Raw genomic sequence first — 19,238 nt, 5'->3', positions numbered from 1 at the left:
CATTATAAGTCAAGGAAGAGCTGCAGTAACATCTTCATACAATAACTAAAATAAAGTGTAGGAGTATCGTGGCCTACAGAAGATTGAGCTGTGGCTGAAAGCTGCCTGAATGGCCTTCCCTCTTGGAAACTCCAGCTCCTGGGCACCCACAGTGAGTGGACAGCCACTCGTTTGTGAGACACTGGCCGAGTGCTGCCCTGGGGTCAGCACTGCCAGGAACAGAGTGTGCAGCTTTGCAGGGACACAAGACACAAACACAGTCCCGGGTCTTCTAATAGTGACTGAATTCTGCAGAACCATGAAATGTTGGGCTGAAAGATTCAGCTGAGCTTGCTTTAATGTGAAATGGGAAAAGACAGTGGGGTTCTCAAAATGGTTTGGTTTAGCTTTCTTTTTAGAAAAGAGTTTAGTCTTCATTGCATAGTTGACAGCTTATGCAGGTAAAGACTTGGGCCACATGAATCAGAGCTAAACAGAGAAGAATGGGCAAATGAGCAAAAAGATGCTTTTGGCCTCCTCTGCAAGGCACTTCAGCGCACTTCACATCATTTAATCCTTGCAACTCTCTGCAGTCCACAGTTAACATTAGCACCTTTGATTTTCTATTTGGAAACTCCTGCAGTACAAAGAAATGAAATGATTTGACCAAAGCTATAAAATGAGATTTTTAAACCCAAGCCTGCCTGACTCAAAAGTACGTGATCCTCTCTCCATATCACCTGTCTGTAAAAACACACACACTCAACTAGCATTCCTGGAGTAACTAGTAAGTGCCAAGCATTGCTTTAAATCTCTTATGTGGGGACTTCCTAGACGGAGCAGTGCTTAAGAATCTGTTTGCCAATGTAGGGGACACAGGTTCGATCTCTGCTGCAGGAAGATCCCACATACTGCGCAGCAACTAAGCCCGTGTGGCACAACTATTGAGCCGGTGCTCTAGAGCCTGTGAGCCACAACTATTGAGCCTGTGTGCCACAACTCCTGAAGCCCAAGCACCTAGAGCCCGTGTTCCGCAACAAGAGAAGCCACCGCAATGAGGAGCCCACGCACCACGATGAAGACTAGCGCTCCCCCGCCCCCACCCCCGGCAACTACAGAAAGCCCGTGAGCAGCAACGAAGACCCAATGCAGCCAATAAATAAATAAATTTATTTTTTAAAAAAATAAATAAATCTCTTGCGTGGATTTATGTAATTCTCACAAATACCCTCTGAGGCAAATACTATTATTATTCCCATTTTATAGATTAGAAAAATAAGGTAAAGAAAATTTGAAGAACTTGTCCCAAGTTACAGCTTGTAAGTGATGAATTCAAAAGTCAGGTCCTAGAGCCCACATTTTCAACCACTGATCTATAAAAGCCTCCAACCTCTCCCCTTTTTTCACTGATAAGAAACGAAAGGCTAAATGGCCTCTTCTTCCATAGCATCAGCTGCATCAGTAACAGAGCAAATCTTAGGTCTGCTGTATGTTAGGTTCAGGGCCATCTATGTACATTGTCAGGAATCCAGAGATAAATTAGACATGATCCTTATTAATAGACAAAGTATAAAGCTTTGGTGAGGCATCACCTCATATTAGAACTCCCTACAGAGCTAAGAAGAGAATCACCTGACACTGAAAATTTAATTACAAAATAAAATAATAATATTTGGAGTTAGGAAGAAGTAGGGGGGCCCAAGGCAGGCAGGTTTCTGGAAGGTTGGCAATGTTCTATTCTCTGACTTGGTTGCTGGTCACATAGATGCTGGCTTTGCGATGATTCATTGACGATACATTTGTCTTGTCTATTTTTCTGTATGTGAATGTATTTCTCAATAAAAAGGTTACAGAACAAATAAAAGTGTTAGCTAAGAGTATAAAAGATGGAATATTAAAATTAATAATAGAGAGACCCATTTACATTTTCAGTTAATGCTCTGGGGTAAAAAAAATCTGAAAGTGCCATGAAAGATTCAAGTTTTTGCAGATTAGGGCTTTTATAACTATTTAATTACTATATTTAATACCTGAGCCAGACAGCAATTGCTGCTCTGTGTAGTAAAGAAAAATGCATTCTTTAAATGTCTGTTTTTCTTTTCAAAATAACTATCTTGAATTAACATTCCTACATGGATAGCCATACCATTAGTGGTAGAATTACAAGTGAGTGATGTCTCAAGGTGAAACCAAGGCCACATCCCCCAGAATTAACTTGGAATGACTTGGGGGAACCCAAGTGTCTCTGATGCAATACAAGTGTATCTTCTGTTTCGTCTGAGAGCTGCTTGTTTTACTTTCTATTTGCTTACTAAGAAATTTGTTGGCAGGTTCTGACAAGGGTGGTCCAACACTTGCCAACAGAAACATGGCAGGATTCAGTGTGCATTTCCTGCTAAGTAAGAATGCCAATTTGAGGCAAACAGGAAAACAAGTCTTTCCACTGGAAGGTGATTTATAAGAATTTGCCTGAGCAAGACAACCATTTTAAGATAAGAGAACAGGGTAAAGCTAGCAATAACAGAAAAAAAAATTAAATACTTTTCCTCCGAAAGCCTCTAGGAAGATGAATCTTCTCATTGTGCCTTAGTATGTTGGAAAGCATCTCGTATAAACTCTCAGCTGAAATTATTTTATAGGTGTCTTGCTTAGAATTAAGAGCCCTAGGCAATAGAGCCCCCTCCATGACCGACAATGCCCTCCAAAATTAATCTGGAACATGAAGGATGGTGTCAAGGAAAAATTTTCTCCTGTTGAGCAGAAATACAGCATAGAGAGCGGAAAAGGATTAGCTGTTGTGAACCAAGGCTTCTGTTCCTTTAGCTGTCAACTCCACTGGAGAGCTTCTGGCATTCCAAATCTGGAAAATAAAAGCTGTGCTGTGGGCTTCAGGTTCTTTTGTTACTCAGACAGCTGCTAATCGTCCCGCTGTGTAAGGAACCAATGAGACAATGCTGTAACATTTAGCTTTCTGACATCCAAGGCATCTAGATCAGTCTCCAATTAAAGATGTGTTAATCGCAAAGACTCTAAAAGCCAGGATGATAGATGCACCCAGTAAATCTCTGTTCTTGCCTTTTACTTTCACACTCAGGTTTCTACGTTTACAGGCAGAAATGCTTAAAAGCCTACTCCAGAAACTGACCAATAAAAAGCCTGTTCATTACTCTCTGTCAGATGCTTGACGATTTCCTATGCCTGAAAAGCCTTTCAGAAAGAGGTAAGACAGTGATCATTCTGCTAAAAGAGCCTGTCTGCTTCAATAAATAGATCCACTGAGGCTGTTGTCATCTTGACTTTTAAGTGTGATAACTAATACAGGAGTGTGGCTTTGCCACTTGCTACAGGGACATCCAAATCATCTGCGTAGTTAAAAAAAAAATGCCCTTAGATAAACCTAGGAAAATTCAGGAGACAAAATATTAATCATACTAATAATACTAATAATTTCCTCCAAGTCAGGCCACATCACCCTCAGGTCATGGACCCAGTGACAGGGAATAAATTATGATCCAGATACCTGGAACAACAGAAAAGCGATGTTGGATGAAGCCCTTTGAATTCTGTGCTTTGAAATTTACATTAATAAAAGCCTCAAAGTTGCTTTTTCACATTGGTTTCCATTTCACAAGGGCACTGAAGATAGCCTTATTAAATTCTCCATCAAAGGGTACCATCCGTATCATTTGTTATGAATAAGTGACCTGGTAATCAACCCCAAAACAAACAAAGAAAAAAATTACAAAATCAAAGCAGATAGCCTGACTGATATCGTGGAGGCCAAGAATCCAATTTCCTTTTTTCATCCTTACATATAATTTTCATAGGAGACATCTAATTATCATAACACAAAATAAAGAGAAAAAGCCTCAATACATGAGGCTCATGCAACCTCAGAAAAACAGGATTCATCATTCTGAGTTACTGCAAATCTTTTGAAATTAGATTCCTATTTTTTATTTCTGAGGTTGATGGAACCTGTAAGAGACAAGCACAATATTCGCAAGGTACCAGGTTGGTGCCAGCCCAAGGCACTGAATTCCTTGGCTTTCAATGGAGACTGAATATATCATGAATAACTCCTTCCCCATCACTGTGTCAGTGATGGTCCACTGTCTTCCAGGCTGAAAGATAGGAAGTCAATTAGTGTCACTTATGATGTGAACACCTGTCGACTAAGACCTGGACTGAGACCAATTCCATTACCATAGCCACTCAATGGCTGCCAGATGGTCAGTCCAGATACAAGAAGGTGACCTAAAGACAGAAAGGTCCAGAGTCCCATTAGTCATCTCCTGAGCCATCCAATTCCCCACCACATATACAGTTGGAACAGGATACCTATTTTTCCTAATGGTTATTGTAAAAGACCACATGAGCTGCTCAAAAAAAAAAAAAAAAAAAGGCATGGTGACCCTAAATTGAGTATATAAGCTCCATAAATGGTAAGCATTTTCACCAGCCATTGTTATTTTTATCTTTGAAATTACTTTTTAGTAGCTCATCTTTCTTTCTGTTATTGCATTTTGAAACAGTCAGAAAAGAGAAAAAAACAGAAATGAAAAATATCTGACAAAGAACAAAGTGGAGCATGAAATTATAGGCTACAAATGATCACTGACAGGATGAGATAGGCAGAGGAAACATTCCAATACAATTTTGGTTGCAAATCTATGTGTTGTATGCTACTCGGAACTTTTCCAAGTCTAAATGTTGCTTGGCTGAAAGAACAATGGCTAAATACTGAGAAGTGACGGCCATGGACAGTAAAGTAGAATGTTACAAGTGGAAAGAAAGAGAGACAGAGAGAGAAACAGAGAGAAGACCAATGAGGTGAAGTACTGAGCCTCTTCATCTTATTTTCAGTTTGGTTTCACTGTATGGAAGTCTGGGAAAGTTCTGAACACAGATAATCATACTCAGGGGACAAAATCCACGAACCATAGCACAGGGAGGAACTGGGGTTTAGTGCTACCTGAGGAAGCCTTCGTTTTATTTGTAGCCAAGTCTTTCTTGTTCAGTTTCTTGCTGGTTATGTAGACAAGTACAAAGAAGTTGACTGGTAAGGGGAGAGTAGAGATACAGAGATCTTGGGGTTAAATTACAACCAGCACATTTTTAAAATGTTTCATATACAAATGGTCACCACATGCTACGCTCTCAAACAACCTAGCCATGAAATGATATTCCCGAGGCCCTCCTATTTGAAACTCTTTTTGGCAACTCTTTTTAAATCTAGATAGAGGTTAAAAAAAGGAGATAATTTATGAGAAGGGATTTTCAGCCTTGGAATTGGCAACCAGAGAATTAATTTTTTTTTTTTTTATTTGGGGGTATCAGCCAGAAACTAAATTGTATGTGCCAGAGTTTAAATCCCTATAGGCATTATAAGGCTGAGGCTGTGAACAACTGAGATGTGAAATTTTAAAATGTTATTAAGGCCAATAGATGGCTCCACCTGGGTCTGTGCTTGAGAATCCAAAATGACTTTTGTAGTCATAAAGAATAACAAAGAATGTATGAGGAAAGTTATAAGTTTTAGGACCTGATTTTTTTTAAAACTAGGAGGTTCACAGTATCTCACTGGGGCCTTTCTAACACAACTTGCTTAAGTGTAAAATTCAGTATTACTAGCTCCACCCAGGAGTCAATCTGTACATACCGGAAGGACCTCATTAGAACAACATCTCACCCAAAAATAGTCTCACAGCATGGTCTCTAAGAAAGACCTTGCAGCAGGGCTCCAGTACACTATGAGCAGATTTATGGATGTTACTTCTTGTGTGTTCTAAAATAGGAAGGGAGGAGGAAAAGAGAAAGAGACGAGAGAAAGAGTGGAAGCCATCATCCAAAGAACTCATACAGTAAAGGTTATACCCTTGAAGAGTTAACAGTGAGATCCTTCCCATCTATCAATCTCCCCAAACAGTACACTTTTACCTTATATCAAGATTCCTTAATATATTACCAGCCTCTTAGAGCCACACCTTAATGAGTTGACCAATCAGCATTGATGTATACAAGGAGGGCCGTGAATACAACTTTTTAAAAATCTATGACCACTGTTCTGGTTATAAAAAGACACTCAAGGACTTCCCTGATGGCACAGTGGTTAGGAATCCGCCTGCCAATGCAGGGGACACGGGTTCAATCCCTGGTCTGGGAAGATGCTGCGGAGAAACTAAGCCCCTGTGCCACAACTACCAAGCCTGTGCTCTAGAGCCCAAGAGCCACAACTACTGAGCCCACATGCCGCAACTACTGAAGCCCGTGCACCTAGAGCCCGTGCTCTGCAATAAGAGAAGCCACTGCAATAAGAAGCCCATGCATTGCAACGAAGAGTAGCCCCCGCTCTCTGCAATTAGAAAAAGCCTGCGCACAGCAATGAAGACCCAATGCAGCCAATAAATAAAAAATAAAATAAATTAAAAAAAATAAAAAATAAAAAGACACAATGTTCATAGGGCAAGATTCTGCTATATTTGTACTTCTTGCTTTCAGTGGAAAACGAAGCAACAAGAATTCTGATTACATACTGCAATGGCAATCCTACCCCTATTTTAAATAGGGAAAATAAGATAATGTCAGCAACAAGAACTCCCAAGCCTCCAAAAGCATCCTCCTAGAAAGTTTCCCGAAATCTCACTCTCCTGAAGCCCTATAGAATGAGGATCAGTTTCAGTAGGTTTCAATGCAAGTAAGGGCTCCACCAGCAACTCTTAGGATAACCTGCAACTTCCAGATGAAAAGAAAAAAAAGTCAGACTCAATTAAGCTTTCAGCTAGTTGCATATTCAAAATCCCTGGGATGTTTATATGTTTGCCCTGGCTTTGACAAAGAGACATGGAGGAAGCTGTGCTCTCATCCACCTTCATGCTATTATGCTCAAAGTACACACTTATTATGCTAAAAAAGTGGGGGGGAGGGGTGTATTCAGGAGGCAGATTTATAGCTTGCAGTACATTATCTAGACAATACCAACTCTCCAGGGAGCCATTGTGAGCTTGCCCCTTTCAGCATTTGTTCTAATGGATGAATCTTATCCAAGCCTGTTACATACAGAGAACCTGTTGGAGGCAGGTCCCTGTTTAGCACCCACTGTGAAGTTGAAGCTACACATTTAAGTCTTGTTTGTATGCGCTCATCACCAACAAAAGGTTCCTAGATAAGAAACCTTTAAAATCAGCTACCCCACAGCCTTCATCAAAGATACTTTTTTGACCAAACTGCCTGAGAAATTCATGTACATAGACTGTCACTTTGAAGATGCCAGGCAAAAAGAAGTGGCCCACCCTTCCTCTTGTTCTTTCTTTCTGCTTTCCTTCTAAGAATGACAGCAAATTCCTATCATTTTCTCTATAAGATATTTTAGAGAGATTATGTTTTAGGAAGTAGCTCTCGTGCTTTGCCATAAAGCACATAAGACACAGGAGAGCCACAACAGAGTTCCTTGAGGGTGGGCTGACCAATCTATCAGAATAGGGAAAGAGGGGATATAATGTCAGAGCTGTTTCTTCATCTGTGGGTCTATACTGGCAGCCATTCTGCTGCCCGTTCAGCTAGAGTCCAGCACTCTGGGTACCAACCTTCACATGTGGGACTGAATCATTAGTGACCTTTCTCAATGAAAGCCACGGTGTTCAAGAGGCAAGTGGCGTGTGGCACCATCTCTCTTTCTGCAGTTTTGGGGCAACCGATGGAAACTTTTCCATTCTTCTGGTACAAGCTAAGGAGGAAAACGTGTGGGTGCGCATGTGTGTGTGAGAGAGTGTGTGAGAGTGTGTGTGTGCGTTTGTGTTGGGGGTGAAAGGCAGAGTGGGCAGATCCATTAAAAAAAGAGAGATTTTTAATACTCATAGAAATTACGTAAGGTATGCCTATCTTGACAGATTAAAATGTAAAACCTAAAAAAAATCCTCATGAGTCTTTACCTGAAGACAACATACGAAAATGCTCTTTTATTGTACACGGGCATGAAGACAGCACACAGACACTGAGTTTCAGAGAAGGCTCTGTACAGTGGTGTGACAGGGACAGGTGTTTTAATTAGTCCCTGCAGATTTAAGATCTCTCAATGCAGGATTAGTCCTGCAGCATGGCTCTTGGTTTTCCCAGTGTTTAAAGAAAAAAAACAAAAAAACAAACAAAAAAACCCTTTAAAGACATCAGTATGGGGTTAATGGAAGCTTTGATAAAAGTTTCTCTGGGACTTCCTAGGTGGCACAGTGGTAAAGAATCCACCTGCCAATGCAGGGGACACAGGTTTGAGCCCTGCCCTGGGAAGATTCCACATGCTGCGGAGCAACTAAGCCCGTGCGCCACAGCTATTGAGCCTGTGCTCTAGAGCCCATGAGCCACAACTACTGAGCCCATGTGCCGCAACTATTGAAGCCGACGCGCCTAGGGCCCATGCTCCACAACAAGAGAAGCCACTACAATGAGAAGTCTGCACACCACAGTGAAGAGTAGCCCCCACTCGCAGCAACTAGAGAAAGCCCGTGTGCAGCAACGAAGACCCAACGCAGCCAATAAATAAATAAAATAAATTAATTAAAAAAAAGTTTCTCTGGATCTTCTTATTGATGCTTAGTTGCAAAATGGACCCTAGAGAGTCCCTTCTGGCTCCTCTGAGGAGACAACCATTCATTCAGCCAGCTGGAGTGACAAATACACAATTTAGAAGCCCATCCAAAACCTTTGCTAGCCCTCCACTGTTCATTTCTCATCTCATTTGGGTACTTATTTTTCACATCTCTCGATGATTTCTCCGTTGGGTGTAAAAGTTGGTGGTAGTGTCCCAGGGAACGAGCATAACACTAAGGAATGAAAAGCAAATCGGCATTAAGACTGTCAAGCGTTTAGGGTGAATGCTGGTGAACGGATTTCCCTTCTCACAAATGAACATGTGTGTATACTTAGACAGGAGTGAAGGGAAAAGAATTAGGAAAAATGCTGTTCTCAGTTCTAGGTGTATAAATAAAACTTTCATTTTCTTAGAGTGAAATATTCACCCCTTTAAAAATGCAACCCGATTTTTACTTATATGCAATAATTACCACGAGGCTCTACAGACATACTATTTGTCTGTGCTGCTCAGTCAACCTTGAAGTTGGATAATTCGGTAGGTTCTTTGGAAGGATTTCTTTCCCCCTCCCCACCAGGGCTTGCGGCACCCACCCTGAATACAAATTCATGGGCCCTGGTGCCACACACAGGAAGCTGTACTGTTGTCTATCTGCGGGTTTATTTATTCTTAATTACCATAATTACTTAGCAGGCTTAATAATTATCCGGGTGGCAACAATATTCCACAGGCAAGAAATTATTTTAAGTATAAAGTTAGAATTAAGAGACTGTTCTCTTTAAAAAAAAAAAAAAAAGGTACTGCCATATTTTTTAAATGTTATATTTATTTCCTAGGCATTACGAATTAAACCAGGAGCCCATGGCTGGAGCAGAGCTGTTAATGAGAAAACCACAGCCTGGCTTCTCGGAAGCCCATTGTGTACTTGTTTAAGCCCATAAGGACCCTGGCACAGAAAGGACCCTCCAGCCAGCTTCCACCTTAGAGGTCCTAAGGATTGCATACCAACCGCTGAGGATGTACAAACAACTTTTCAGCAAAATTTCTCAATGGAATTGCTTTACAATTTGTTTGAAGAATTTTAAAATGTGTCTTTAGAAAGATTTCTGACTTACAGATTTCACTAGTTTCATGTGTTTTTCCTTTACATTTCTTAGGAGTAAGAAAAAGAAAAACATAATTTATTCGAGATCAAAGGCAAACAAGACATCATCTCAGTGAGGGAGCAACCTTAAAAAGCAGCACAGATGATTATTTTAAAAACTGCTGCCAGCATCTAGGAACCATACAACAGTGCTAAGAATGCATGTTTTCAAGAGAACCGGAACACTGCCTCTTCAGAATAGTCAAGCACGTGCCACGTTCTATATTTAAACCTGAGTGTCATTGGGAAAAGATTTGTGGTACAAGAAAGCAAAGGCGTGTTTGAAATCCTAATTATTTTTGTGAAATCTTGTTCATAGAGTCAAAACCTCTAGGAAAGAAGCTGTCTCGCTAAATACCAAAATTGTTTCAAATGTGAGATGAACCGAAATGTCAATCCACCCCATCCTTTGCCGGAGTAGTTTCTGACAAATGACACCAGCATTTCAACCTCTTCTCACTGGTCCCTTCTGACTAGAGGGAATTTGAACTAAGATTTACAAATAATGGGACTTCCCTGGTGGCACAGTGGTCAAGAATCCACCTGCCAATGCAGAGGACACGGGTTCAAGCCCCGGTCCAGGAAGATCCCACATGCTGTGGAGCGACTAAGACTGTGTGCCACAACTACTGAGCCCACGTGCCCCAACTACTGAAGCCTGCACACCTAGAGCCCGTGCTCTGCTGCAATTAGTGAAGCTGCCCACAATGAGGAGACCCAGCACCACAATGAAGAGTAGCCCCGGCTTGCCACAACTAGAGAAAGCCCATGCACAGCAACGAAGACCCAGTGCAGCCAAAAATAAATACATAAATAATAAAACATTAAAAAATAAAATAAAATATAAAAACAGTCCTGCCTAAACATTCAAAAAAAAAAAAAAAAAGATTTCCAAATAATGATTTAAAATTTCTTTGAAGGCCATGTTAATTGGATACCTGCTAGAAGCTGGACATGTGATTTCACATTTGATCTTCACGATAAACGTGTGAGGATTAATAGGCTGATGTGATGAGGGTAATGGTTAAGAACGTAGACCCTAAAGCCAGTTAGCTCCCAGCTCCAGGATTGGCTCTGGCGCACTGCCTGATTTTGTAAATAAAGTTTTATGGGGACCCAGCCACACCCATTCATTTACACATTGTCTAAGGCAGCTTTTTGCTTTACAAATGCAGAGTTGCATACCTGTAAGGTCCTCTTTTGACTTAGTACTCCAGAGCAGGGGTGGCAAACTTTTTCTGGAGACATCTAGATGGTGAATATGTTCTGCCAAAGGAACTCTGCTCTGCTGTGGTTCTGGGAAAGCAGCCTTAGGCAACACACACACAGATGAGTGGGTCTTTGTTCCAATAAAACTTCTTTACAGACACTGACATTTGAATTTTATATAATTTCCACATCTCACAAAATATTATTATTTTTTTATTATTTTCAGCCCTTTAGAAATAGGAAAAAAAACATTTTTAGGGAGTTTCAAAGTGGAGGATCAGGATATGGGCTCTGGTTTGCCAATCCCTGCTCTAAAGCACTAACGGAAGCCAGATAATTGTGTCTCAAAAATATCACCCGATATTTCCCTGATCCCTCCCCTTTTTAAGTTTATAGCAAATCCCAACCCTTCACATCTCATCTGGGTTTAGCAACCCATTAGCATTCCCACAATCACCAGGACTATATAGGTCAGATAATTTGATCTCAAACCATACTTGCATGAGGCCCACCCAGCGCTGTCCCTCACCCCAGACTACAGGTCAGAACCACTCCGGTATGACCCCTGCACTTCACCATCTTTCCTATTAAGCCAAACTGGACTTGTAATAGGGAGGAGTTAAATCAGACTCCATGTTCAATCTGTTTCTTTGACTTTAACCTCTGCTTTTGGCTGCTTTTGTTATTATAATTGTACATGATGGCCTGCCTCCGGGAACCCTGCCCCTCTGCCTGAATGTTCAACTAAAGTGCCTCTGTTCAGCCCACAGGGAGACAACCTGCCCTGCCCACCTGTGTGAACAGCTGCAGCAAAGAAGAAATGAACACATCCCCTCACCACGGCTGGTAATTCCCGGAGATGTTTTACAAGACAGATAGCCCTTTCACTTCCTCACAGCCCCTCCCTGTCTATTCTACCCCTTTACTTTACTTCCCCAAGCCTCTCCCTCTCTGATTCTGTAAGAGAAACTGGCAACCAGACCCCGTAAGATGGTTTTTTGGAGACATTAGTCTGCCATCTTCTTTGTCTGCCAGCTTTCCGAATAAAGTTGTATTCCTTGCCTCAACACCTCATCTCTGATGCTTTGGCCTGCCGTGTGGTGAGGAGAGTGAGCTTGGACTCGGTAACAGACTTTCTGCAATCTCTGCTTTCTTCCTGCTTCTTTGCACTTTTAGGCATAATTACACAATAGTCCCCTTACCAGACAACTGCATGCATCTAAGAGGCAGGATTTTATATACTGAAGCTAAGGAAGCTTGCATGGGCCCTTTCCAAAGCTTGGTTCTTCATTTGATATGTGTAATTTTGTAGGTTTTTTTCCCCAAAATCACAAAAAAATTGTCTACACTTCAGACCCCATCAAACCTGCCTGGCTCCACCATGCCTAGAGCACACTATCTCACACAATTCCTCTAAGATGTTTCCCTTTCTTCCACCATCTCCTTGAAGCTGTCCTCTTACTATCCAGAAGACACGTAGCAATTATACCCAGTGGGGATGAGAATTCCCACTGTTCCCTATTATCCCACTCAAATAACATAATATGTCTAATTAAAAGACAGCCAGGAAAGAGAGAATAGGAACTTACCAGTTGAGTAATAAAAGAGAGTATGCCTCTTGTACTTAGTTATTTTCTTTTCTCTACTCATTATTTTGGTTTTATTAACTTTATCACTACTCGACAAAGTGTTCACCGATTGTTTTTACTGTAAAGAAATGTGTTAACCAACAGACGAGTATTGAACATCTATGCTGTGCAGTGGCATTACGGAGCGGTTCCTGCCACTTTATCGTCAATGTGGTGTTTTCTTACAGTTTTCTTAACGGTCCTTCTAGGGAACAAGGCCAGTCTGACAAGCAGCACCAATTCATCTGATGGCAAAGCAATTAGGAGTCCTCACAAGAGGCCCCAAAGGGCCTTTTATAACTGTCTATCCTCTGAGAACAGTGCTGGGAGCCCTGTGTTCCCAGCACAGAGAGATGGAACCATGCAAAGACAGGTCAGGGATGGAACTCTGAGAAGGTGGGCATTGCTATGAAGTCATAAAATCTGTTTTTCTAACACAGCACTAGAGCAGAGTTTCTCAATCTTGGCGCTATGGACTTTTCAGACCAGAGAAATATTTGCTGTGGAGGACTGTCCTGTGCATGACAGGATGTTTAGCAGCATCCCGGGACTGGACCCAGTAGATGCAACAGCACTTCCCCTCCTCCTAGCTTTGACAACTAAATATCTCTCGACACTGCCAAATGTCTGGGGAGGGGTATGAAACACCTATACTAGAGGTACAGCTTGGAAGGATGGAGGAGAGGCAGGATTGAGATGTGCTCTGATAATTCTGCTGAGGCGTTTTTGGGATGTTTTCCCACTCTTGGAATTGCTTTCAGAGCCAGTTTCTGAACAACATATGGAAATTAAGCCCTACTTCTTCCTGACCATGCTTCATTGCTCATGGCTATATTCTTGGAACCACAGAATTTTAGAATTAGAAAAGATCTTAGAGATTAGCTAGGTTCAAATAGCTATGTAACCCACTGAATAACTGAACTCATCCAAACCCAAGAGTGTTAAAGATGTTTTGTCACTAGGACATGACAGCCGTGTTAAAGAGAGATTATCAGACGTATTTCATTGTAAAGTATCTAGAACAGCATCATATGCACAGTTAAAGTGTTATAGTTGTCCTGGGTACAATTTGAGGTCTCCAGAGCATGGAGACAGGTGTGGGAGGTTCAGGGGGTGCAGAGTGAAAACCGTTCAGTGACATTAAGGTCTACTGCCAGCTGCCATCACAGCATTTTTAGCAAAAACACAGTTCTGTTGCTTGGTCAGGAAAACCTTGTTTCATTTATACAGCATTTCTCTCTCCTTAGAGACACATCCTGTATTCATTTCCCTGAGATGGTCCACTTAAGTAAAAGTAAACTGAAGGAAAGTCATCTAGAAAACAAATCACCCAGCAGTCTGCTTATTCATTTTTCATAAGCATCAAAACCATCTCTTCCCAAACAAAAGACACAACAGTTGCCGGAGGATGGAAGATGGAGGAAGGAAAACACAAGTTTTCGAGGGAATCTCATTTTGTTCCTGCTGGACTGCAATGGAGGAAAGTAAGTGTAGGGAGAACATCCGTCTTCCTTGTCTGATGTTTTTCTACGGGGCCACTTCAGCTGCAGCCTCTCCGTCCTCACCTTCTCCTTACCTCTTCTTCAAGCACTTGGCATGGGGTCGGGGGTGGGGTGGCTTAGAAAGAGAATTTGGGAGAAGTGCAACATCCTCAGCTCAACCCTCGCTGCTCTCTTGGACCTGCCTCCCGACACAAAACATCCATTTGGGCAACCTGAGCAGAGCAGGCTTTGGTCTGGCAGGGAGCCTGCAGTTAACCAGCTGGGCTACACTGTCCCTGGGTGACACCGGGCAAGTGTCATCAGAGCCAGCCCTTTTGGTTACAGATACAAAGCTCACATCCTTTCATCAGCTGAGCAGCAGTAAAGCTGGCACTCTGAGTTCCCTTTGTCTTGCCTTGCCTTCTATGTCAATTGGGTTTGAACTCAGGAGGGGAGGAGAAGGGTGTTATTAGTCCCTTAAGACAGCAACTATAAGACTGGGATTAGAATGGTTTAAATAACCACGTGCGAACACAAGCCCATTCGCACCACATCCTACAACTACATGATCAAAGCCCAGTTAGACCCCCACCTTCAGGCTCAGATACTCAGAGTCCGGTCTCACAAATGGGGAGATGCCAAGCTGACTACAGGAATGCTATTAATTATCTAATAATTTTAAAAGAAAGTGATTTTCTCCTGTTGGGAGCAGGATTCTCCCGGGGTTCAAGTGCTGACTCAGATATGAGCTTATATGAGTTTCACCTTCATGGAGCTGTTCAACCGTGACGATCTCAGAAGTGGTAATGATAAGACCAGGAATTCTGTTTTATGTTCATTTGTTTTTAAATATGTTACCAGTGAGAGAAAGAACTCTGTGAAAACAGAGCAAAAATGCAGAGCCATGAAACTTGGTGGCCTCCAGGTGGTTAAAGCTAACATTCATTTATTCTATGTATTCCTTATAGAGTGAGACATCATTGCCTATAGAGGTCTCTAAGGAATTTAATTTAATGATATGATCAGAATGACAGCAATTAGAATATAATTGTGTGCATGTAAATATGCATAGGGGAGCTTTGATAGAGTTTATGGTTGCCACATTCACCCAGAATTTTGGCCTACATTATTAATCTGCACTACGATGAAGAAAGGGTTTGTTAATCAAAGATAAACCATCCCGGTGATTTTGAATCAGAGAACTCCAACTCGTAGTAGGACAATAAGGCAGTTCTGGGCATACATACAGCTCTCTGCTAAGCGGAAGCTTTCTGGCCAGCCACATAGGAGGTTTCCTTGTTGAAAGATTTATTTTATTTTTAATTTTGAACAGCCTCCCAGCATTACTGTTCACGAAAATTAAAATAAGGAGCTAGAATTTTGTCCAATTCGGCAAACCTCGTGTCAGGACTGCTCGTCATGGCAGAGAAAACCTCATTGTGTCAGAACAATTCCCTGTCCACCTTTTTCCTAGATCTAAAAGAATTACACCTACATTTTTAATAAAACTTTGACTTGGTTTCCTTCCCTCGCGTAATGTTTTTGCACGTTTTCTTCTTCTGGAGGATTTTTGGCCTGTCTTCCCTGTGTTCTTTGTGCCTTCTGGTTTGGTAGGGATTGACATAATCCCTTGGCTTGAATCCTTAAATATACAGAGAGTCAGAGAAGTCTCCCCACAAAAATCTGTGGGAGCTGCGCCTGTCCTCAGCACATCTCCCAGAGGCTACCCTCTGCCAAAGAGAAGGACTTCACCTTGTACAGCTAAGGCTTCAAGAGGTCCATTCCTAGTTTTAATTCTGTTAAGAATGTTAAGTAGTGATGTACTAGGGGAGAGCCAGAAAAACAGAGGGGGGCTGAACATAAGGATATTGACTGAATCGTAAACCAGATTCTCCAGGGGTGCAAAGACCACTCTGCACCTTCTCGGCTCCTTGTAACTCAGAGACACTAGACATCCTAGGTTTCCTAAAATCTATGTGCAATATTTCCATTGCCTTCTTCCAAAAGACAACTAATAAAAAGCTGGCATTCACAGAGTCCTTGTGATGCTATCAAAACCTCCTAAATCACACTAGTCTTTGTAGAGAAATAAAAGTGGTGACCACAACAGTGTTCATATCCTAAAAGCACAGAAATAAAAGGCAAAAGCATAACCAGAGGATCTGTTCACACCACATATTTTAAAAGACTGGTCACATGTGTGTAACTGAAACTACCTTCTAGGAAGATCTGCCTCTCCAGCATCAGTTCAAAATCTTCCCCCAGTCTTAACTTTTTTTGTTCTAGAGAGTTCAAGGGAAAGTGGAAAAAGAATGACTTTGGATTGGGATACTGGAATACTCCTCACTATAGAATCAATTAGTACAGATATATTTTACTTAACTATTGAGTGCACTTACTGAAACATTCATTTCAGAGAAAAGTGCAGTAAGAAGCGATATGATTGTTGGCAATTTATAATCCTTTTCCGGCAAAGTGTGTTGTTCTTAAGAGCTTCAAAAAAGGATAAACCACAGTCCCTTTTTTCCTCCTCCCCTGCAAATCCCCAGAAATAAATAACAGGGAGGTGGCAATGTGAAACATGTGGTAGAAATCCAGAATGGAAAATTAGCATGAGAAAGTGTGGAAACGTTTTTGGGGGAAGAATGGGGGTAAGTGGGTCAGGAGCAGAGCCTGGAAATCTAGATTCTAATTCACACTTTGGAATATCTGAAATTCAAGATTAGATAACAGTTCTGCAATTAACTCAGCAGAAACACTCCATGCTTTCTAGTCACCTGAATTAGAAGAGGAAAGTGAAGCAGGAGACCAGGTAAACTAACCCCCCTCCCCCACCTGTCAAGTGTGAATTTAACGATGAAAGTGGCTGCAAAAGTAGGATGTGTTTGAAGGAACATTTTGTCAACCACACAGATCAAGCTACCCATTAAACCATTCACTGTTCACAGGCTTACACAGTGATTCTAATAAAGATCTGTGTCAATTATTTTTAAATTTTTTAAATAAAAAAACAAGATCAGAACTACAGCCACTAATGCCATTATTAGAAAATATAGCAAATGCCAATACAGCACTCTGTGTTGGTAAAAATCAATTTTATATTCCTAAATAATCTGTAAATGCGCTGATATCTGACCTTGACCTTGTGATTAAAATGGCCAAGAGGCATCCCTTACAAGCGAAGTCTAGCATGGGCCCAATTCACTGTCATCTGTTTTCAACCAGACACTGTCTTTAGCCTTCATTTAAGCTCCACCACCTAGTACAATGCATGCTATGCAGTTGGTATGCAAAAAACATCTGCTGAATGAATAAACATCTTTCTAAGTATCTTTTGTATTATAATGCAGCTCTCATTAGATTAGATTAGATTCCCTGTAGTTCTTCGATTGGAGAACTTTAGCATCCTTCATGGATATCAACACAAGCTCTTTCTCTACACATTTAGATTTACGATAAAGTGGACCCGATTCCTACCTGCTTGGTTGGTGGTCACCGTGACGGACACAGATTGATCTGGGCTAGGGTTATACTTGGACACGCCATTCACCGCCCAGATTTCAAACGTGTAGTTGGTATGAGCCAAGAGGTCGGTGATGGAGACCTTGGTGGACTTCAGGCCGTTCTGCTGTGGGGTGTAGTGGACCCCACTTCCACAGGGTCGGCACTTGCTGGAGTCACCTGCCCCACACTTCTTGCACACGACATTGTAGGAAATATCCTGGCGGCCACCCGTGTTCTGAGGACTGCTCCATTCCAAGTTCACTGAAGTCTCGTTGACATTTGAAATCAAGTTTAGAGGAGCAGATGGTGGACCTGGAGAAAGGAAAAAAAAACAAAAAAAACCACTATCACACCAAGAACTGAAGCTAGCCTTCTGGAATCTCTTGGAGCTTATCTCCTTCTCTGCAGCTACAAGAAACAAGATGGGCCCATTTGGCAAAGAAAGCAAAAAGCAAATCAAGACAGCAAAAGTGTTTTAAAAGAGCAACATGATAGGGAATTCCCTGGTGGTCCGGTGGTTAGGAGTCTGCACTTCCACTGCAGAGGGCATGGGTTCCATTCCTGGTTGAGCACTAAGATTCCACAAGCCTTGTGGCCAAAAAAAAAAAAAAGAAAAGAAAAGAAAAGAAAAGAAAAAAGCAATATGACAGAAGGCTGTATGTGTGAGGGTCATTCTCCCTCCTGTACAAACAAATGCAGCATTGACCGCCGCTTTGAGATGTGAAACAACTCTATATCAAATGGGCTCCAAGCCTGACTTTCTCTCTGACATGGCCTGGCCTTTTTTCTCATGACTTATCTAGGCTTAATCTTATCATTTGAAAGATGTGCATATGAATGTGTTTTTAGTTCCCAGGGCTGTTGTGGGACTCTGGTAAATTAATAGTTTCATACCACTTTTGAAGATAAATGATGATTCCTAAGTACAGTGTGTCATCGTCAATATAGAATAAAATTAACTGAACTGTATAGATATGCCTCTTCAGTCCGACATGGCAGTTGAGAGTTAAGCTCTTTATGGGTAATTAGTAGGAACTGGTTTAACCTGGTTGCAGAGATGTCGAAGGTACAGTTGTTGAGAAATCTCAACTCCAAGGCAGGGATTGTGCAAAGACTCCCAACGCCCCATGTCCTGCCCTTCAGCTGACCAGGGTTGCACCAGACCCTTCTTAAGATGTTCATTTCCATTGACACCAAAGCTTTCCAAAATATGTCTGGTGGCAGTGGCGGTTTTGAAACAAATTGCAAACAATATCATGGCTGATTTAAAAACAGCAAGAATAAATAAGACCACAGACTCACAATGAACCCTCTCGATTCTTGCTATAGATTAGTTTCCATGCCAAGATGCTGTGAAACAAACTGTCTTCAAGGGGAAGAATCAGGGTGGGAGAGAAAAGAGGGTATTTTTCTGCTAAGAGACTCCTGCCACACGCTAATGAAAAATATTGACTCCTGAAACAATTGGAAGGTTCTCTCTTTTCTTTCCTCCTTCCTGTTTTGGTCTTCCAAGAAAAGAGCCAAAGTAAGTTTCAATGAAAATCTGAGGCTTCTTGCTTATTGTTTCAATTCTACTTCTAATTTACTTGTAATGACTGCTTTCAGGGAAAGGTGTCCATGTTCCCCAGAAAGGACGTTAACTGGAAGCCTGCATGAGGTCAGGAGAAGCTTTATCTAGTCAACCATAAGGGAATATACTGTTCCAGACT

General features: G+C 41.6%; 1 protein-coding gene across 3 annotated transcripts in view; it reads right to left on the bottom strand.

Annotated features, from left to right (window-relative positions):
* The window catches only part of EPHA4 (EPH receptor A4), a 132,562-nt gene that overhangs the window by 36,138 nt on the left and 77,186 nt on the right, over positions 1-19,238 (bottom strand). For all 3 annotated transcript variants that reach the window (XM_057745165.1, XM_057745166.1, XM_057745167.1), the window contains exon 5: positions 17,503-17,841. In XM_057745165.1, the coding sequence (XP_057601148.1) occupies positions 17,503-17,841 (339 nt within the window). The remainder of the gene's footprint in view (positions 1-17,502; positions 17,842-19,238) is intronic.

The sequence above is a fragment of the Hippopotamus amphibius genome, chromosome 8, assembly GCF_030028045.1.
Source record: "Hippopotamus amphibius kiboko isolate mHipAmp2 chromosome 8, mHipAmp2.hap2, whole genome shotgun sequence".
Lineage (NCBI taxonomy): Eukaryota > Metazoa > Chordata > Mammalia > Artiodactyla > Hippopotamidae > Hippopotamus > Hippopotamus amphibius.
Note: the sequence above shows the minus strand (reverse complement) of the source record. Positions and strands in the feature narration are given on the sequence as shown.